This window comes from Ixodes scapularis, unplaced genomic scaffold (assembly GCF_016920785.2).
Source record: "Ixodes scapularis isolate PalLabHiFi unplaced genomic scaffold, ASM1692078v2 PGA_scaffold8__174_contigs__length_109621045, whole genome shotgun sequence".
Taxonomy (NCBI): domain Eukaryota; kingdom Metazoa; phylum Arthropoda; class Arachnida; order Ixodida; family Ixodidae; genus Ixodes; species Ixodes scapularis.
This window is the reverse complement of record NW_024609883.1, coordinates 95,128,074-95,150,332: the sequence shown is the minus strand read 5'-3', so window position 1 is coordinate 95,150,332 and position 22,259 is coordinate 95,128,074. Positions and strand designations below refer to the sequence as shown.

The following is a 22,259-nucleotide window of genomic DNA, read 5'->3' as shown; positions in this document are numbered from 1 at the left end:
TGCAGAGCAAAATGGCGCACTGCTCGGACGTGCTCTCGGCATAATTCGGCGCTAATGCGCGAATATAGAAGGCAGCGGCCTCAAAATATTTAGAGTCCGTAGATAGCGTAGAAAAATATCGTTATCGCGGATGCAATGAAGAAAAAGCAGCAGAAGATGCCAGACTATTTCATTCTGTAATGTCAGCAGAAAGTGGATTTTTGAGAGTCAAATTCATTAAAACTTTTATATCGAATTACCCGCTATATCGAACAGAAAGACTTTTTTTTTGGCGAGTTCAATATAAATGGGTTTGAGTATTTAGCGCACAGCTTTTGCAGCGGCGAGGACCGGAAACATGGTTTTTAAACTCGACGAGAAAAAAAGTGAACGCGATCGAGAACCACGAGCGGACATTCCATCGCTCGAGACAAGTATGTTTCGGCGTCTCGCCGCAGTGGGGCGCGCGTTACATGACTCTTGTCTGCCGCTCTACCTTTTCATTTTCGGCGGACGCGTCACGTGACGATCTGCCAGGCTTTGTCAATATAGAGGAGGCTACGATTGGTGTGACCATCTTTCGGGCATAACGCCGCCCCTTTTTGCGTACTGTGACAACTAAGACTTTCTCCTTGAAAAAAAGGCATAACACGCCTACTCACACAGACAATCACGAATAGATAGATCACAACAAAGTCAAGACGCTTCACCAATACAACAAAGAAGATGCTTGTGCTGTTTCGTGAGTTCAAACTATAAAAACCGAGCGGCAAATTGTTAAAAAAAGAAGGCACATGGATATTTCAAACACTGTGTCCGTTCTTCGTGACAAGACGAAACAACTCGTATCGCTCAGAACGACGAAGGGGTGATCGAGAGTTAACGTGTGGTATCTTGAAGTTATCACTCTAAAAGTGATTAGGAAGAACGGTTTGAAACAATAAGCCTTTAAAATGTCGCAAACTTAGGAAAGAAAATGAATGTGTTGAGATTTTTTCGTAGACATACTCAAGGGTGGATTTTAAGTGCAAGGTGAAAGTTTTATACATATAAAAAAAAAAAATTACCATCTATATTTCGCTAGGATTTTTTGAGCGACCTTTACATTTTGTATCTACTTCTGAGAAAAAAAAAGCGTTGTCGAGTTTCGAGGCTGTATTTATGTGAATTTTACTATTTTAGGTGGACATTGCCGTCAGACTGCGATTATATCTTGCAATATAAGCAACATGCAGCTTATACTCTTCGTCGTGGTGCTTATTCTACCGGCACTTCAAAGCGGTAAGTCGAATTAGAGGATTCAAAACCAATTTTTCTGTATAACTTCAGGGTGCCCCCCCTCCCCCAAGAAAAAAAACTTGTTTTATTGCAAAAATAAACTTCGCATTAGTGAGCGCTATTTTCCCACCAAAAATGGGCTCTAGAGGTCCGGACCAGATGCTTTCAGCATTATCCGGTGACTTATTCAAGAGTTATAAGTGATTTTCTGGAATTTTCAAGGGGAAAATGGCGGCTGACGAAGCTCTCAGATACATGGCGCTCAATAGTGTCAGAAACAGAAAACGGGCGAAAATTGAAATTTTCAGAAAATCACATCAGTTTTGAATAAAATATCAGCTCGTGCTGAAACTTTGGCATCTGTTTCAGATCTCCATTGGTACATTTGAACAGAGCATCAACAATTGGCGATTCATATTTTATTTTTGCGGTAAAAAACATGCTTATCTTTTTCTTTTTTCTTTTTTTTGATGGGGACATTTTGTATGTGTTATGATTAAGCATCTGTGTTTTGCACCACCCTACAAAAATCCTCAAATAACAATTATTAGTTTTGATAAATAAAAAAATAATATAAATACAATACGTAATTTGGGATTCCTCTCGGAATGATTTTGTCTGTGTTTTATACACTTTGAGGAACATTTATGATTGGTCGCCACCGCTGCTCTTTGAACGTCACTTCTTATTTCAAGCAATGCGCTAGAACGGCGGGTATTTGACGAGGTAGGAACGAGCAGTGTTCATATGCATATGACAGAAAGGACATTTGTGCTGCAGATAACATTCAATAGAATGACGCACGCTACACTATTTAACTGCACATCTTTTGTGTTTATATCCATTCAAGAAATTCTGGACGTTTCAAAGAAGCGGGCGGGACACCCTGAGGTATTGCATTTTTGATAGCTGGACAGAAAATTAACCGATCAAAGGTATAAAAAATATAACCTGACGTCTAGTGTTCAAAATAACAGGAGTTATGGTGTTCATAGACATTACTGGATATTTTATGCAAATGGCCAAAGTTGCAAACCGGCCTTTAAAAATGTTTGTTTGCTGACCTAACATTAATAATATCCTATGGTAATAAATGACATTAATGAAAAGGGTGGCCTTATTTTTTTTTCTTCAAATAATGAAAGGTTAACCCGGAGGAAATTGATAAATACCTTAAGATTGATTTTAACGTGCAGTATAGCAGTCGATGCACTGCGATAATTCCTATTTATTTACTTTTTTATTTAAAACACTCGGAATCTGTACAATAAAAACAAATTCGCTTTTAAAGATAATCCCAAAGAGCGCACATTGTCAAGAACATTCTTAATATAAAATAATGTCAGTAACATTAGTGGTCAAAAAGACGGTTCTAACAAATCCATTTTTTTATACACACAAAAACACGAAATTAAAGCAATGGTATTTGAATGCATTTTATCATACATGTACGCGATAAACGTGCTTCTAGCACCTGTAATGTGAAATCAGAAGTTAAAAAGAAAACAAAATTAAATAAAATGTTTTCTGTTTTTTCTTTAAAATGCTTCATACCAATTTTTTTTTTCTTCAGGGGGATTTTTGTCTTCTGCCGGAACTCGCGACGAGTGTGTGGAACTCATTATTGCGGGTGGAATGATAAATTGCGAACTCGGGCAATTGAATGTAAGTCTTTGAAGGCACCAAACAATGGCACTTGTAAATAATGTATTTTTACATTGTTCAAAGGGACTTCCTTGTTTTTAGAATGCGAAGACTAATCGTTTAAAAGCGTTTCATATGAAAATCGTGCGTTTGGTATGGAAAGCCGCAACATGTTACAAAATCCTGACAATGTTACCAACATAATTACGCATCGCGTAAACATAGGACATTTAATAAAAATGCACGAGACTTTATTTATAGCGTCCGTTCTACTCGTGTCAGGTGAAGCGAGTAGGCTGAAAACCTTGAACGCGGTAGGTATTAAAGAGGCTAGAACTGCAAGTAATTCTTGGCCTTATTTTTACAGAAAGAGAACTACGCTTTGTAATTTTACCAGAAAAAACCGACCTGTGATATACATATTTGACGAAAAGTTTAGATTGCTGCGTGCAGACGTGGATTTTTACGGTCCATTTTAGATCGAGCCTCGTGACTTGGGCCACCCTATATCTGGGCTGTATCATTTGGATTCAGGCAACGAGGTGCAGTCGTATTTTTTATTTTGCTTCAAATTTTTATATTTTTTTGGCGCATGTTGCAAGAAAAACAATCCTTTTTATTTTAATGCCCTAATATTTTTAGTTTCCGAGAAAACAAATCTCAAAGAAGCGGGAAAGAATGGCGAGGTTTTGACGATTGCCGTGTGTGGCGTTTTTTAATCACTCTCAGTCTCAAAGTTTTCAAAAGAGAGCGTCTATATTTTTTTCTACGATATATATGCAAGTAGGTAAAACATCATTATAACTAATATCTATTATTCGCCACTCCAATCTTTGTGAAAATCCCCAAACATGCCTCCGCGAACAACAGTGACCTAAATTGCGGATTGTTTTTTGAGTAGACTATGTTTAGTATCGTTCTTAAAATAATACCGTATGTAGAACCTTTCATTGCCTTTCAAATTAAGCAAAGTTTGTGCCTTTATCATGTGCGACTACTGAGAAATAAATTATGAAAAAAGAATTAAGGTTTTCACTTTTCGTTCAATTTCAGCACGCTGTATAAAAGAAAAAAAATATTTTTATTTTTTTTTCTCGCGTCGCGTTCTCTTCACACCCTTTTTTACCCAAAGTACATTCCGTTAGAGGTATATGCACTAGTTTTGAGTTTTAAGCTTCTAAATATGCTAAAAAAGAGCAAATGCCGATGGTGGGTTTTGACGATTGTCGTGTGTGGCGTTTTTGAATCACTCTCCATCTCAAAGTATTTAAAAGAGAGCTTCTATATTTTTATTGTTATATATATGCAATTCGGTAAAACGAAATTTCAACTACTATTTATTATTCGTCCATCCAATTTTTGTAAAAATCCCCAAACATGCTTCCGCTAACAACTGTGACATAAACTGCGGATTTTTTTTTTGAGTCGGCTATGTTTAGTATCGATATTGAATTTATATGTAGAACCTTTCATTGCCTTCCAAATTAATCAAAGTTTGTGCCTTTATTGTGTACAAGTTCTGAGAAATAAATTATAAAACAAAGAAGGTTTTCACTTTTTGCTAAATATCAGCACGCTGTTAAAAAAAAAAAGAAGTCCTTTTTCGCGTCGCGTTTTTCTTACATCTTTCTTTTACCCAGAATACATTCCGTTAAAAGTATATGCACTGGTTTTGAGTTTTAAGCCTCTAAATGTGCTAAAACATGATTTTGTTCTGTTATCAACATGAAATTCGCATTAAAAATATAAACTGTCGCATTTAAAAATCAAAGTTTCCAATAGGAAGTGTATTTTACTCTAATGTTTTACAATATTATACTTTGATATTTCTAACGTAGTATAGATTATGTAGCGCATAGGGCTTAGGCTTGAGGCCTCTCCGATCATGGCACCCGCACAAATTGTCTGAAAACCCGCTTTCAGCAGTTGCGATTTTATACTGTGTTTCTACGTTTGGAACTCCAAACTTGTTACTATACGCCTAACGACATCAAAGTCTTTTATAGGATTATTTATTAAACGTCCCTTAGATTATTATAATAAAGAATAAAATATAAGCTATAACCCAGAAACCCATTATCAGCATTTGCTGTTTTTTTTAGCATATTTAGAGGCTTTAAACTCAAAACTAGTGCATATGCCTCTAACGGAATGTACGCTGGCTAAAAGAAGGGTCTAAAAAAAAAAAGAAAACTTGACGCAGAAAAAAAAAATTATTTGTTTTAAAGCTGAAATTGAACAAAAAATGTAAACCTTCCCTCTTTCATAATTTATTTCTCAGTACTCGTACGTGATTACGACACAGACTTTGCATAATGTGGAAGGCATTGAAAGGTTCTATGCGTGGTATTATTCTAAATAGTCGACTAATAAAAAAAAAATCCGCAGTTTAGATCGCAGGTGTTCGCGGGGGCATGTTTGGGGATTTTTACAAAGATTGGATCGACGAATAATAAATAGTAGTTGGAATGTCGTTTTAACGACTTGTATATATATCACAATGAAAAATATAGAAGCTCTCTTTTGAATACTTTGAGATCGGGAGTGATTAAAAAACACCACACACGACAATAGTCAAAACCCACCATCGGCATTTGCTCTTTTTTTAGAATATTTAGAGGCTTAAAACTCAAAAACCAGCGCGAATACTTCTAACGGAATGTATTCTGGGTAAAAGAAGGGTGTGAAAAAAACGCGACGCGTGAAAAATTAAAAAAAAAATTAAAAATGTTTTTTCTATACAGCCTGTTGAAATTGAACGAAAAGTGAAAACCTTCTCTGTTTCATAATTTATTTCTCAGTACTCGTGCGTGATAAAGGCGCCAAGTTTGATTAATTTGGAAGGCAATGAAAGATTCTACACGTGGTATTATTTTAAAAGCGATACTAAACATAGTCGACTAAAAAAAAAAAGCCCCCCCCCAAAAAAAATCCGCAATTTAGCTTACAGTTGTTCGCGGAGGCATGTTTGGTAGTTTTTACGGAAATTGGATTGACGAATGATAAATAGCAGTTATAATGTCGTTTTACCTACTTGCATATATACCACATTAAAAATATAAACACTCTATATTTAATATTTTGAGATTGAGAGTGATTCGAAAACGCCACACACGGCAATCGTCAAAACCTCGTCGTTCTTTCCCGCTTATTTGAATTTTTTTTTTTAAGAACTAAACATGTTAGGACATAAAAAAAAGGATTGTTCTTCTTGTAACATGCGCCACGAAATATAAAATTTTGAAGCAAAATAAAAATATGACGTCACCTCGTTGCCTGAATCCGAATGAAACCGCCCATGTATAACTGGGAAGAAAAAAACCCTTGGTGAAAACAGCAACAACGGACGATTTATTCTTCGACGTTTCGGGGCCGGAGTCCGGCCTTCGTCAGGACTCTGGCCGAAACGTCGAAGAATAAATCGTCCGTTGTTGCTGTTTTCACCAATGGTGTTTTTCTTCCCAGTTAAATACGCACACGTTCGGCCTCCCGCCACCATGCCCGTTACATATATAGAATGTTTTACTGGTTAAAGAGAGCAGAATGATGTAGTTATTATATTCATAGAAATGTCTGTAGACATCAACTCATAATAATTTGCACGAAAGAGTGCTTGAAAGACAAAGGACAGAGGTCCTGGGTTCGATACCCAAACCAGGCGGATTTTCGGTCGCGCATCAGACACCTAGCAATGCTTGAAGTTTGTGGGTTTTTTTCCGCTGAGATTAGGCTTCATTTCTCACTTGCATAAAACCACCAGACTTGCTCGTAACACGTTACAAGTAACGCGTTACTTGTACGGCGTTACTTTGTAAGTAACAAAGTAACGACCTGGATACATATTAAGATAAGTAGATAAGATTGCTGGCTACTTTTTGATGAAGTTACGAGTAACGGTATTTAGTTATGTCTGTAGGAGAAGGTTTACTATGCGCCTGTATTCTGCACGACGAGGAAACACTAGGCAGACCATAGAAATGTGCAGAAGGTATGTGAGTATGGACACAGTTTTCCCCAAATACACGCGTTAAATATCAAGGAACTATTAACGACAAATGTGGGAAGCGTCTACTGCTGACAAAAAGCAACACGTTCGGAACAACGATAAAACAACGCGTTACTTCCAGGCTGAGCTAACACGTTCCTTTTGAATCGCAGTAACAAGTAACGCACTTAGTTACTTTTTGAGTAAGTAGAGAGTAACACGTACAGATATGGCTACAGGATTTTAGCACCCTTGTTTCGGCCTCATTTTCGGTCAAAAAGTAGGCTGCTGTTGCAAAGAACACCCTCTAATTTTGAAAAAAAAAGTACACAATTTTTGTGGAAAAGGGTACGGTAAAGTAAGTGAATTATGCGGTAAAGTAAGTGAGTGATGCGGTAAAGTAAGTGAATGAGAGTTGCGAACACCTCTTTTGAAGAATGCTATAGCCGCTCTGACACTTGCTTTGACCGAGATTGTTTCAGTGACGCCCTCAAATATTCTTCTTGTACCAGTGTTCTTTATCTGGAAATGCATCCCTGGAACTTGACAGGAACACGTCAACATACGTGTAACCTTCGTAAATCCGGAGACGGTCACCTACGAAAATGTGTATTTGAACTGCCGGGTACATAAGGCGGTGGAGCAGTCTCCAGGGTCTGCGTGGCTCAGATCATGCTGTTACACCGACATCGACGCAACAGACGCTAGTTAATTACTTTTATTATTTTAAGTTCTAGCTTATTCTATATGCTTTCTTGAATACCAGACGAACGTAGAGTAAAAGCGCTTTCCTTTAAGCTTAGCTGGTATTCAAGGGAGCATGTCGAACCAACCGGCTCAGCTCCAGGCCGACACAACTTATTCGACATCTATTTTTTTACTAGCAAGTTTGTACTTTCACGTTTTATTCCTGACATTATATGTTAATGCATTTCAGAATTTCGAAGATTATGATACTCGATCGTGCGAGTTGATATGCAATCGTGGTAGGCTGCCTATGCCAAGGGTATGCTACGGCAATAAAGTGGTAAGTTACGAGAAAATGTTTTTACTGCCTTTGTACTTTTTTTTCTCGCAGGTACACGTTATACAACTTTTATTTCATAAGTTAAAAAAATATTTATCGTTACCTTTCACTTTTTTGAGGGCACATTTTATGTCAAAATATTTTGGCACTAATATTTGATTAGACATCGACATGTGGGTTTGACCGGCTCTCTACAGATTTGCAGCGTTAGTAGGTGAACCATTCTTATATCTGCCTGACCATATGTGATTCCATTGAGTTTATTTGGCAAGATACTCAAAGTCGCCTTCCTTTTGTGTATGCCGATGATCCGATGTTTGGGTATATCTCAGTGTACCGCGTGCACGCAGTTAGCATAAACATTAATTTAAATGTCTAAAAACTTTTCAAAGCTGCTGCCAGATATTTCACAAGAAGAGAAACGCCGGAATGAATTAGTGCGAGACCCTCACAGGGCAGGTTCGAACATATAACGCTATGTGCCGTTTGTTTAGTTGGAGTCGCGATATGCTACAAAAGATTCCGGGGATATGTGCACGTATATGATTTAGGCAAGATGCGGCGGGCGCTCGTGCTGCGATCGCGGGCCAAGGAACGGGACACGAGGCACGTGAAAAATAACAGGACAATTCAGCCATGGCAGCGCAAGCCGTCGAACACCAGGCTCGATAATGAAAGCCTCCACCATGACTCGGCCCCTATCTCCGGTCAAGCGGTAAGCAAAAAAACCACCTCTGGTGCCCAACGTAGACAAGAAAAGCCCAAGGTGCATCTGCTGGTACGAAGTTTCACCCACGTACCCTGAACTTGACGGTCTGGCCAGAATTCCCAAAGCTTCTCAGTACTGCGTTCACCCGAACGACCCTCCCGTCAGACACTGGTGAATACAGACCGGGTGGCAGCGGCCACGTGCAATACCGTCCGTCTTTCAACCTGTTGATGAGGCGAACTTCTTAAACATTATTACACGTCCTGCCAGTTGTTTTTCACAAAGAACCAATAACATACCAAAATGTATATTACATAATAACATATTGGTAATTCCATTTTTATCAAAACTACGAGCGGGATAAAAACAACAATACTGAAGTAGCAGCAACAGCGATAGGAGCAACTATTGAAACTAATATTGGAAGGTCAGGGGAACGATATGGAGAAAAATATATATGACAAAACACGGAAACCACATCTTTCGAAAGACGTGCTGTCCGTCTGTTCTATATTTAACCCGTTCTGGAAGTGTTTCGCAATAAACCAACGCGCTCACCTTGAAAGGAAAGATATTGTATTGGCACGGTTTTCCCTTTAAACACGCTTACTTGCAATTGCGCTGCGTTGGAATACACGCACATATATAGTGCCACTGACCAAGATGCGTCTTTTTCGCGGGGCAATTTCACGATACGTATTGATCACAAGTACTGTGTGAGCCCCGACGAGCATTTGGGTGGTGATTCAAGTCAAACCGCTGCAGGGACGGCAACCACCGAACCCTAACAATGTCTTGAGCTCATCTGATGCAATACGATTTGCCAACCGCAGTGCGTGGCTAGGATGAACATTGGGCGGCATATATTCGACACGAAATCATGCGCCGTTTATTTTGTCTGTAAGTGGAGGGGGTAAACGCCGCTTGTCTTTTTATAACTTCTTTTTGTGGCTTTTATTCCCGTAAAACGAAGATCGTACTCATGTTTTGTAGGTTGTTAACGGCAGAGATTAATGCTCTTCGCTATATAGTGAAAGTTCAGTAATAGTGGCACGGCACGTGTACTGTTTGTTTAATTGCTTTATTTTGAGTGTCGCACAAACAACCCTGAGCCTTTTTAGGGGTGCACTGAAAAAGATCGCATCCAATCCACAAAACAAAGGTCGATATATCTTGGTGAAAGAAAAACACCAACGCACTCTCGAAAATTTCCTTCGGGTCCAAAGATGTTACTATCAAGATTACCTGAGCTATGTTGAATATACCTGAGACTGGGGTAGAAAAACATAAAAGTCGAAGAAACAGAACGGGACAGGACGACGTCTCAAACTCAGCTAACAGGTTTATTCAGTCCTCCTCCTTATATAGTCCACAAACAGCCCACCACCAACACAAAGGGGCAACTCTAACCAGTTCAACCGCCAAACCCTCCAGACAGTCACTACCAACACAAAGGGACAACCTCTAAACAGTCCAAACGCCAAACCCTGTAATTCCAAACTAGCGCTATGGACGGCCTTCATGCCGATTCACAAAGATAACTCAGCAATCTCCCCCAAAATATAACAAAAGGACCATTACCTCTTCCAAAGTAACAAAGATCCACAAACACATATAAAAAAAAAAAAAAAAAAAAAAACTTTTTTTTTTTTTTTACTTAAATTGTTTTCCTTTCCTCCTCGACGAAAGGATGACACGCACTTAACGTAAAACGGTGCAAAGTTGAACAGTACAGCTTTCCCTCTGTCCACCCAAAAAAGAAAAAAAGAAAAAAAATATATATATACATATATATATACACATAAATATAACTATATTTTTAAAAAAACTTTTGGAATTTTTACCGAACTGTAGCGACGCCTGGCTTATGCAATTACCTAAAGACTTTATTCGCACCGTCTCCCTTACTAGCCTTTTTGTATCATTCCTCTCCTTGTGAATGATTTCTGTCTCCGACCAAATAGCAGTGCAGTTGTTACATTCGTTGACATGTTTTGCGATTTCTGAGTTCGGTGCATTGTTCTTCACGTTTCTTTTGTGTTCACTTAATCTGTCGTTGATGCATCGTGATGTTTGTCCTACATACTTAAACCCGCATTCCAGTGGTATCTCATACACCACACCATTCTCGCAATCTACCGATTTTTCTCGATGGTTCTTTCTGCAATTGTTCGCACCTGTCTGAAATGGCGTCAATCTACTAAGTGTAAAATCTGAGCTGAAGACCGTGTCTACTCCAAACTTTTTCGCACAAGCCTTCAAGTTGTGCGAAATTTCATGAAAATAGGGGATCACGGCGAAACCAGTCCTTTTACCCTGTTCCTTTTCTCTCCTTCCTTTAATAACTATTTCTAACTGCCGTTTGATAAAACTGTCTTTATACCCTACATTGATCAACCTTTTGCATTGTCTTTTAACCGAATCCGTGATGAAATGAACACACGATCTGTCCAGCGCGTTTCTGACCAACGACTTTACAACCCCAGCTTTTACGGTCTTGGAATGACAGCTAATCCTTGGCAAATAATCCTTGGAATCGGCATGAAGGCCGTCCATAGCGCTAGTTTGGAATTACAGGGTTTGGCGTTTGGACTGTTTAGAGGTTGTCCCTTTGTGTTGGTAGTGACTGTCTGGAGGGTTTGGCGGTTGAACTGGTTAGAGTTGCCCCTTTGTGTTGGTGGTGGGCTGTTTGTGGACTATATAAGGAGGAGGACTGAATAAACCTGTTAGCTGAGTTTGAGACGTCGTCCTGTCCCGTTTTGTTTCTTCGACTTTTATGTTTTTCTACCCCAGTCTCAGGTATATTCAACATGGTTAACATCCACCAGCTCGCCTGCACCCTTACTATTGTATACCTGAGCTAGATTCAAATCTGTTGTCGTGTAGATAAAATGTATATCTTTTGGTCCAAAAACGAAAGCAAAATCTCCTCCTACCCCAAATACCCCAATATCATTCATAGAAGTTAAATTGTAACGCCAATTATGAGGTGGATTTTTCATCGCGCATTTTACTATACAAGAAATGCAGCGGAATAAAAAAAGAAGAAAACTATATTTAGAAAATCGAAGATGTATTCGAACGCTGATATGTGGGTTCTGATCGCTATAAAACCACTGTTGCATTTTCTTACTCTACACATCTGCACTTCAACCGTGAGATCAACTCTTTTAGCTTGGAAGCAGGACTTGGAGAAGACGAAATCAAGAATTATCGATGAATGGTGCCCTCGTTGTCAAGGGAAGTAACTTTCGTTACTGTGACTGCGAGTGATAAATAAACAAGTGTTATGTGCCCCTTTATATGAATCTATCATTTATAAAAAAAAAGTATATCTCTTTAGTACTTCATGTTGTGAGGTTCAGTTAACTGCAGGATGGGCACCAGATAGCACAAGAGGTGGGGCCCATGTGGGTCCCACATGGTCGATGGGGGCTCGGGTAGCCCTACGCAATCCACGTTGGTCCCACGTGGGCGTAGCGTGGGCATGCCCAAATGGGCTGCTGTTGTGGTTCTGGGAGTGCTGAGATGGGCCTGACTGGCTGCCAATCCCAGACTGGCTGGTCACATTAAGATTTTGTTAATCAGTCTGCGTCAGTCGTAATTCAGCTTGTCCTTTTAGAGCGCAGCTCTTAGGCGCCCGTTTCCGACTTGAGCGGCGTCGCCGTCGCCGTCGGCGTAACCAAGCTCATCCCAAGGTCACGTGACCCCCAAGGTCACCCAAGGTCACGTGACCATCCCAAGGTCACCTCAAGGTCTCGTGACCCCCAAGGTGACCGCCACGTGACCCCCTGAAGGTCACGTGACCAATACGGTCACCCCAATGTCACGTGACCCCCAGGTCACGTGACCTTGGGGGTCACGTGACCCCTCCGAGGTCACTTGATCCCCTCCCCAAGGTGACGTGATACCCCGCCTCAAGGTCACGTGACCCCCCACGTGACACCCCAAGGTCACGTGACCCCTCAAGGTCACCCCAAGGTCGCGTGACCCCCAGGTCACGCCTCCCAGAGGTGACGTGACACCCCCCCCCCCCCCCGAGGTGACGTGACCCCCCCCCCCGGAGCATATTAAAGAATGAGGGGAGCAGAAGGAGGAGGGGTCTACCCTCCCCTCAGCAGAAGTCGGCATTTTAGGTCGCCCTCACTCACCCTCACCCTCACAGCCACACTCACCTAAGCCCCTCACTCACCCTCACCCTCACAGCTACACTCACCTGCAGCCCCTCACTCACCCTCACCCTCACAGTCACACTCACCTTCAGCCCTTCACTCACCCTCACTGAACCTCACGGCCCTCACGCACTCACCGCCCTCACGGCCCTCACGCCCCTCACGGCCCTCACGCCCCTCACCGCCCTCACGGCCCTCACGCCCCTCACTCACTCATGGCCCTCACGCCACTCACCGCCCTCACGGCCCTCACCGCCCTCACCGCCCTCACGGTCCTCACCGCCCTCACGGCCCTCACGCACTCATAGCCCTCACGCCACTCACCGCCCTCACGGCCCTCACCGCCCTTACGGCCCTCACGCCACTCACCGCCCTCACGCCACTCACCGCCCTCACGCCACCAGAGGTCGGCATTTTAGGTCGCCCTCACTCACCCTCACCCTCACAGCCACACTCACCTAGGCCCCTCACTCACCCTCACCCTCACAGCTACACTCACCCTCAGCCCCTCACTCATCCTCACCCTCACAGTCACACTCACCTTCAGCCCTTCACTCACCCTCACTGAACCTCACGGCCCTCACGCACTCACCGCCCTCACGGCCCTCACGCCCCTCACTCACTCATGGCCCTCACGCCACTCACCGCCCTCACGCCACTCACCGCCCTTAAGCCACTCACCGCCCTCACGCCACTCACGGCCCTCACGCACTCATAGCCCTCACGCCACTCACCGCCCTCACGCCACTCACCGCCCTAACGCCAGTCAGCGCCCTCACGCTACTCACCGCCCTCACGCCACTCACCGCCCTCACGCCCCTCACCGCACTTGCGGCCCTCACACCCCTCACGCCCCTCACGTCACTCATGGCCCTCACGCCACTCAGGCCAGCGTCAGATGGGGCAATTTCGCCCAGAAACTTTACGTCGCAACACCAGCAACACGGGCCGCCCGCGATCACACGCAGCAACCAATTGCTGCAATTTGCCATTGTCATCATAAAATTTTATTTTTCTTGCACTATTTAGACACAATTACGCGTTATAAACGTGTTTTTATGCATTTAAATCACGTTAAGAATACTAATGCACCTTTCTGAAACAGCTTATTTCCAAAAAAACGATCGATTTCAAACCAGAACCAAGTCTTTGGGTGTCATTATCACCGTCACAAGGTATCACGTGAAAATTTTGCGTCCCTGATTGGATGCAGCCTCTTCAAACGTATTCGAATTGCTCCGAGTTGCTTGCTTATTTCGAGCCGGACCCGATCTCAGCAATTCGTGTCGATCTAGGGAAAGCTAGAGAACAACCCGCCATTAACACCAAAATTGCTGAGAAAGATGCTCGATCTAAAGGGCGCCTCACGCACTCACCGCCCTCACGCACTCACCGCACTCACCGCCCTCACGCACTCATGGCCCTCACATACCTCCTTCACTCACCGCCCTCACGGCCCTCACGCCTCTCATGTCACTGCCCTCACGCACTCATGGCCCTCACACCCCCCACGCACCCACCGCCCTCACACCACTCACGCACTCATGGCCCTCACGCCACTCACCGCCCTGACGCCCCTCACGCACTCATGGCCCTCATACCCCTTACCGCCCTCACCGCCCTCATGGCCCTCATGGCCCTCATGGCCCTCACGGCCCTCACGGCCCTCACGGCCCTCACGGCCCTCACGGCCCTCACCGCTCTCACCGCCCTCACCGCCCTCACCGCCCTCACAGCCCTCACAGCCCTCACCGCCCTCACGTCCCTCACGTCCCTCACGTCTCTCACGTCCCTCACGGCCCTCACGGTCCTCACCGCCCTCACCGCCCTCACCGCCCTCACAGCCCTCACAGCCCTCACAGCCCTCACGGCCCTTCAGGGCCTCACCGCCCTCACGACCCTCACCGCCCTCACAGCCCTCACGGCCCTCACCGCCCTCACCGCCCTCACAGCCCTCACGGCCCTCACTCACCATCACTCACCCTCACTCACCCTCACACTCATGAATTTTCCTGGTTCAGAAACTCACTCACCCTCACCTCACCTGTGAAGATGAGGGTGAGTGAGGGTGAGTGAGGGCCCTCATGAGTGAGGTTTGCCGAGGTATGCACGCCACTCACCCCCCTCACGCCCCTCACCGCCCTTGCGGCCCTCACACCCCTCACGCCCCTCACGCACTCATGGCCCTCACGCCACTCAGGCCAGCTTCAGATGGGGCAATTTCGCCCAGAAACTTTACGTCGCAACACCAGCAACACGGGCCGCCCGCGATCACACGCAGCAACCAATCGCTGCAATTTGCCATCGTCATCATAAAAATTTAATTTTTCTTGCACTATTGAGACAGAATTACGCGTTATAAACGTGTTTTGATGCATTTAGACCTCGTTAAGAATACTAATGCACCTTTCTGAAACAGTTTATTTAAAAAAAAACGATCCATTTCAAACCAGAATCAAGTCTTTCGGTGTCATCATCACCGGCAAGATGTATCACGTGAAAATTTTGCGTCCCTGATTGGATGCAGCCGCTTCAAACGTATTTGAATTGCTCCGAGTTGCTTGCTTATTTCGAGCCGGACCCGATCTCAGCAATTCGTGTCGATCTAGGGAAAGCTAGAAAACAACCCGCCATTAACACCAAAATTGCTGAGAAAGGTGCTCGATCTGAAGGGGGCCTCACGCACTCACTGCCCTCACGGCCCTCACGCCTCTCATGCCACTCACTGCCCTCGCGCACTCATGGCCCTCACACCCCTCATGCACTCACCGCCCTCACACCAATCACGCACTCATGGCCCTCACGCCACTCACCGCCCTCACGCCCCTCACGCACTCATGGCCCTCATACCCCTCACCGCCCTCACGGCCCTCACCGCCCTCACGGCCCTCACGGCCCTCCGGCCCTCACGGCCCTCACCGCCCTCACGGCCCTCACCGCCCTCACGGCCCTCACCGCCCTCACAGCCCTCACGGCCCTCACGGCCCTCACCGCCCTCACCGCCCTCACGGCCCTCACAGCCCTCACTCACCCTCACACTCATGAATTTTCCTGGTTCAGAAACTCACTCACCCTCACCTCACCGCCCTCACCGCCCTCACGGCCCTCACAGCCCTCACTCACCCTCACACTCATGAATTTTCCTGGTTCAGAAACTCACTCACCCTCAACTCACCTGTGAAGATGAGGGTGAGTGAGGGTGAGTGAGGGCCCTCATGAGTCAGGTTTGCCGAGGTATGCCCCTCAGTACCCTTCACTCCTCCTCCTCTAGTGCTGCGCTCCAATTCGGCGTTACAGGGAGTTGTAAACGGCTTTCACTTTTTTTTATAAGATTTTCTGAAAGTGTATTTTTTTGAATGAATAATGTCTCGCAATAAAGAAAAAAAAAAGGTTGAATTAGTGTGTCGTCGTGTGTGTGCCGTCTCGTGTGTGTTGTGCATGTGTCATCTGTGTTCTAATTCCTTATCTATGTTGAAATTTATAATACGTCTTCAAATGTGAAATAAGCGTTGTTCATTTGGGAATGTAATGAGCGTGGAAACGATCAAACCCAGCGGTAACGTAGTTTCTACCTTTTTTGAATTTCACGTTGACTAGTGCCACCTGTGTGTGTAAGGGCGCAATATATTAATAAATAAGTTAAATGCGCAACATTTAGTTCCAATAGCCTAAATGCAAGGGTGGAAAAGTTAGTCCTGGGGGTTCAACTTTGAGGTGCTAACGGTAGGGGAGCAAAGGTTGTTTCCATTACCGTCGCTCCCCTAGGAATGGTTGTGGCAGCGTATTTACTTTTTTTCTTAGAGTGTGAGAAATGCCCTTCGTAGAACACAAGTTTTTACACTGCCATATCTGGATTATACAGCGATATTTTCGGAAACATGGCAGGATGCACTTTCACACTTGAGGGAAGTATTTCGTAGGCTGCGTGATGCAGGTCTTACCGTAAAAGCCCAGAAATATCAACTGGGGCCAGCTGAGGTCACGTGACCCTCCGAGGGTCACCTCAAGGTCACGTGACCCCCAAGGTGACCGCCACGTGACCCCCTGTCACGTGACCTGGGGGTCACGTGACCCGCAGGTCACGTGACCCCTCCGAGGTCACTTGTCACCTAGGTCATGCGATTCGACAGGTGTGTTACCGGCCCTCAAAGGAAAAAGCAGCCGTCATAGACAAATACCCGAAACAAAAGACGAAGACGCAGGTTTGCTACTTTCTGGGTTTGATAGGGTATTCCCCACGTTATGCACCGAAATACTCTCAGATAGCTAGTCCCCTTACTGACTCCCTGCGAGAGCACGATTCTGACGAGGTCTTATGGGTGAGAAAAGGGAGCAGTCTTTCCAGGGGTTGAAGGAAGTGCTCAAAGAGCAGCCGGCGCTGAAAACACCCGACTACGCTCAGCCGTTTTTTTTTGTCCAGTGGGACGCGAGAGATTGGTGAATGGGCTTGGTGTTGTGCCAAATAAAGTACCGAAAGGAGCATCCGGTCTTCTACGTGATCCGCAAGCTCACAACACGAGAGGAGGTGTATAGGGTACCCGAAAAGAAGTGTGATTGTCTAGTCTGGGCCGCACAAAAACTGTCCTGTTACCTCACGGTCATGACGGACGAGTGTCACCTCACCTGTCTTCATCAAATGTCACAAACAAAAAAAGAAAACAAAACACACACACACAAAAAAAAAAAAACAAAAAAAAACGGGCGGATGTTAAGAAGGAGTTTCGCTCTCCAGGAGTATAACTTCAATGTAGTTTAGAAAAAATAAAGTTAAAACTCAAGTACTGACGCTTTCAGTCGCATGTATTGAATAGACTGCGGGGTCTTCGAAGAGTTTGGGTTTAGCGCCATCGAGTTTCGGTTTCCAGTCGTTCTAATCTTTTGCTTTTCAGAACGTTCCAGCCCCGCTCGGGCTTCAAACAAATCATGATGAGCACGACTTCAGTGTCCTTTTTTCTTTTTTGCGGTCTTTCGGGGGAAGTGGACACTTCCTGGCTTCTGCTGTTTCGAGCCTTGTGGTTTTGTGATTCACGGGCTTGTTGTCTATTCGAGAGGTTGCAACGACTGATGGACTGATGAACTCCTGGACTGATGGGAGAAGACGGCGAGGTGACGTCTTTCAGTGGAGGGGTTACAGACTGCTGCACCTCAAGAACGTTTCCCGGTCGGCGGAGGAGCTGTTGTGTTTGGGAGTGCTGAAGGGGAGACCGCCCGAGATCACTCTACTCTAATCTACCCAGAGCGCAGAGCCCTTGAGACATTGGGGTGGGTGGTGGCCTTCGCTGGGGGCTCTAAACACAAAAATAACGCCTTCCGGAAGCCACGAGACGATCTGGGACCGCCAACCCTCGCAAGGAAAAACACCGGCTTATGCGTGTGTGTGTGTGTGGGGGAGGGGGGGGGGGGGTCCGTCGGTGCTGTGTTTCAGTTCAAGCGGCAAAAGCGTCGGCGCCTTGCATCAGAAACGGAAGCATGGCAAGAGCGGCTACGGACCGCCTTGCTGAAAGAACACAGGGCAATTGCATCAGCCTCCTCGAACACCACGTGAACACTCGAACTCCAGGAAAGGCTCGTCTTTCTCAGAGAAACTTTTCGCCCTCGGTGTGCTATAGAACATGGGCTGGGGAACCCAAAGACGCTGTTTAAACCGTCGACCAGCTACCTATATATTCACTGTACATAAAAGTTCTACTTCAGTACTCCCACCCCAGGTCTGTTTCCTCGGGGCTATGTGATTAGTGAGCCACAGCCCCGACTCCTGGTTCCGCACCTGAGATCGTCCCCTCCCAGTCGCAGCACCGCTCACGCAGTGCCGCGGCGGTTTCCACCTAGAATGTGAGAGGGAAAAGTTGGGCACAGCATGGGCATGCCGAACTTCGGCATGCCCACGCCCTTGCCCTTGCAGCTGAAGTGGGTCCCACTTCGGCTACGCAAGGGCACGCCCAATATGGGCTGTCTGTGCTATACCGCCGTGAATCCCACTTCGGATATGCAGGGGCAAAGTTAGCGCGTATGTAAGCTTAAGGGAGGTAAAGTATGGGTGAGCCCGACTAGGGCTGCCCGTGTAATACCTCCATGGGTCCCACCTCGGCATTACGGGGGCAGAGTTAGTGAAGATGCGGGCAAGGCGTGGGCACGCCCGAGTTGGGCTGCCCATGTAAAAACCACGTGGGCCTCACCTCGGCCGTGCGGGGGCCGAGTTGCGATGATGCGGGGCCTACGACGGCGAAGTGTGGGCGTGCCCAACTTGGGCTGCCCATGCAAAACACCCATGGCTCCCATCTCGGCTTTACGGGGGCGAAGTTGCCATGATGTGGGCCCAACAGCGGCAAAGCATGGGTGTTCCCGAGTTGGGTTGCCCATCTAAAACCCACGTGGGTACCACCTCGGCTATGCGTGGGCGAAGTTGGGATGACGTGGGCTGCACGGTGGCGAAGCGTTGGCATGCCCGACTTGGGCTGCCCTTGTAAAACTCCTTGAATTCGTTCTCGTCTCTGTGGAGGGCGAGTCAGCAACGCTGTCGGCTCCACAGCGGCAAAGTGCAGTCATGCCCAACTCGCGCTGTCCATTTAAAACACCAGTGTGACCCACCTCGGCTCGGCGGGGGCCAAAAGCGATGTTGTGGGCTCCACGGCGGGTGAGCGTGGTCGTGCCCGAGTTGGGCTGCCCATGTAAAAAACCCGTGGGTCCCATCTCGGTTCTGCGGGGGCCAAGTTTGCGAAAAGACGGGCTCCACGGCGGCAAAGTGCAAGGATGCCCAACTTGGGCTGGTCATGTAAGACTCCCGTACGTCCCACCTCGGGCGTGTGGGGACCAAGTTGCGATTATGTGGCCTCCACGGCAGCGAAGCGTGGGCATGCCCCAGTTGGGTTGCCCATATAAAGCCCTCATGGAACCCAGCTCGTCTTGACGGGGACCGAATGCAACATGAGGGCTCCACGGCAGCGAAGTCTGGGCGTGCCTGAGTTGGTTTAACCATGTAAAACCCCCGTGGGTCCCACCTCGGCTCTGCAGGGGCCAAGTTTACGAAGATGGGGGCTCCAGGGGGGCAAAGCGTAAGCATGCCGAACTTGGACTACATGCGCAACTACAAAAATGACACTTTCTGCTGATATTGAGAATATTTACTGCGCGTTCAGCAAATTCAACATAGGAGATCGGTTCACTTTGATATTAAATCACCGAGGACCTTTAAGCGTGAGAAAAAAAGTTTTGTTTTAGAAAATGTTTTTACTAATTTACTACTCAGTGTATATGTTAAGAAGGCCGTTTTACATGGGGTAAAATTTTTACGCGAAGTAGTTATATGACGGCGAAATCCAAACACGCTCGTCGGAGTGTCATATGTCTGTAGTTGGCTCAAGCTGGTTATGCGTTCCTATTACCTGTCCAACAGGATTTATATGAGAGCGTACACAGTTTTTTTTTAAACATTTTGTACACTTAAAATGCCCAATTTTTCATGGTCATACACAATACGCTTTATTGATATATCAAAATGATAATTATATTTCCAGTCCGCACATGAGAAAAGTGAGGCATGCTCAGTTTGGGATGCACTGCCATACCTCACACTGTAAGGAAATGATGAAATTACCCCAAACAAAATTAGGTTCCCGGGGGGCCATTTCTGGACTACCCACAAAGGCCCACTGCGGCCTCCACAAGGGGGGCGCATGTAGGCTTCTCACCTTCGCCACCTGTGAGCACTACAAAGGGGGCCCTTGTAGGCTTTCCAAGTAGAAACACGTAAGATGCCCTCGTGGACTGCCTTGGGGGATCCCCGTTGGCCCCCCTTTTGGGGCCCACTTTGTGCTTTGTGCCAAGTGTTTCGTGTTGTATTCTTGATATATATTTTTCCTAGGGCATAAGTTACGAAAAGGTCGTTGACGTAGATGATGTCGGCCACTTGCAACAAGGGTCCACTTGCATCAAGGGGCCCGATGGCGAACACGTTGCGAAGTGGAGTTCAGTCAGGCGGTTTTAGATTTTAACTTAGATATATTTATTTAACATAATACGTTGGCAGTGGCGGGTGGGACCAGACGACGCCGCCCGGCACTTTCCGTCCTCCAAAACCCCAAGAAGGAGCCCAACCGGCACCCAGCTCGATCCGTCTCAAAATGCCCTTCTCAAACTTGGCTCCTCCGTTTTAGAGTCGGAGTCAGGTTCCCTTTCCCAATCGACCGAACCAATCACCCAGATTCCCACGCTATTTTCTTTCTGGTATAGACGATCGGTCATAAAAGATCACAAGCAAATCAACAACAGGGTATCTCAAACGGATAACCAAAATAAACACAAGAGACCCCCCGCTCGCTCCGACGGACATCACAAGGAAGCGCCGTGAAGATTGGTGCTCCCACAAACCCGGCCCGCTCGCGAAATGAAAGTAAAGCCGAGATGTTCGGCATAGTTTACTACTCCAGAGACCACATCCGGCAGTCACCCATGGGAACCAGTGCGTTCCGCTGTCCCGGCTCCCCAATTAGGCAGACGCCCACTCGAGGCGCCACTGAGAGTGACATTCCCGCGACTCCCCCATTCCTGGTCAGGCCGCGCCGCGGTCTTCCCCCAATATTATCCAGTATGGGCCCATTATTGGGCCCATACTGGATAATTGGCTGAGTTTGAAAGCTTAATAATAAACTTGAGGAAGAAAACGAGAAAGGACGGATAAACACAAACTTCCAACTGGCAACAACATTTAATAACACCAAGAGTTTGCTTATATACAGGAAAAAGGGGGGGGGGGGTGAAAAGGGGGTGGAAAGGAGGAGCACTATGCCGTCAAGGGTGCGTCGTCACTGTCGGGAACGTCGGGGGAGATAGCTCCGAACTAAGAAATCTTATCTCTTTCCCCGAAAGGGCAATGGAAGGCGAGCCGATGTTGTCCTTGGATCGACACATGGCGAAGGCTTCCAGAATCTCCCGACCATACCTCGAGGGGTGACCCCCGATTCTTGTAGTAGAGGGAAGGACGGCCGAGCAGGAAGTACATTCCGATGCGTGTTTGGCGATCGGGTGGTGAATGACCTCTGAACCGTCGGAGACCACTTTTTAACCTCGTTCGCGTGCTCTCTCAGGCGGTCGTTTAAGCAGCGCCCCGTTTGGCCGATGTATCGGGCACCACAGGACATAGGTATTGAGTAAACACACTCTTTGCGGCAAGGAACGTAACAGGTTTTGTGGTTCTTTTGGCAAGGGGGCGCCGGTCCGGGGCTGTTGACTTTCTTGCAAATAGATGCCAATTTAAACTTACACTAGAAAACCACGTTGGTGTTGAAGCCCTGAGCTATTGATTTCAGTCGATGCGAAATGTTATGAATGTAGGGAATGCACGCGAAGCGGGACCTTGGAGGCGGCTTTTTGGATTGAGGCCCTGTGACAAGTCTTTTGATGGTAAGCTCGATCAAGTCGTTTGGGTAACCTGCCTTGAGAAGGCGGCCTATCTGATTGGACAGACTA

The 22,259-nt window shown here is 46.1% G+C and overlaps 2 protein-coding genes across 2 annotated transcripts in view; both read left to right on the top strand.

Annotated features, from left to right (window-relative positions):
• Nucleotides 1-22,259, top strand: part of LOC8033377 (regucalcin) — a 70,936-nt gene that overhangs the window by 37,394 nt on the left and 11,283 nt on the right. The window lies entirely within an intron of this gene.
• Nucleotides 1,209-22,259, top strand: part of LOC120840400 — a 64,909-nt gene continuing 43,858 nt past the window's right edge. The window contains exons 1-3 of the mRNA XM_040210904.1: nt 1,209-1,260; nt 2,831-2,922; nt 7,824-7,913. Coding sequence (XP_040066838.1) covers nt 1,209-1,260; nt 2,831-2,922; nt 7,824-7,913 — 234 coding nt within the window. The remainder of the gene's footprint in view (nt 1,261-2,830; nt 2,923-7,823; nt 7,914-22,259) is intronic.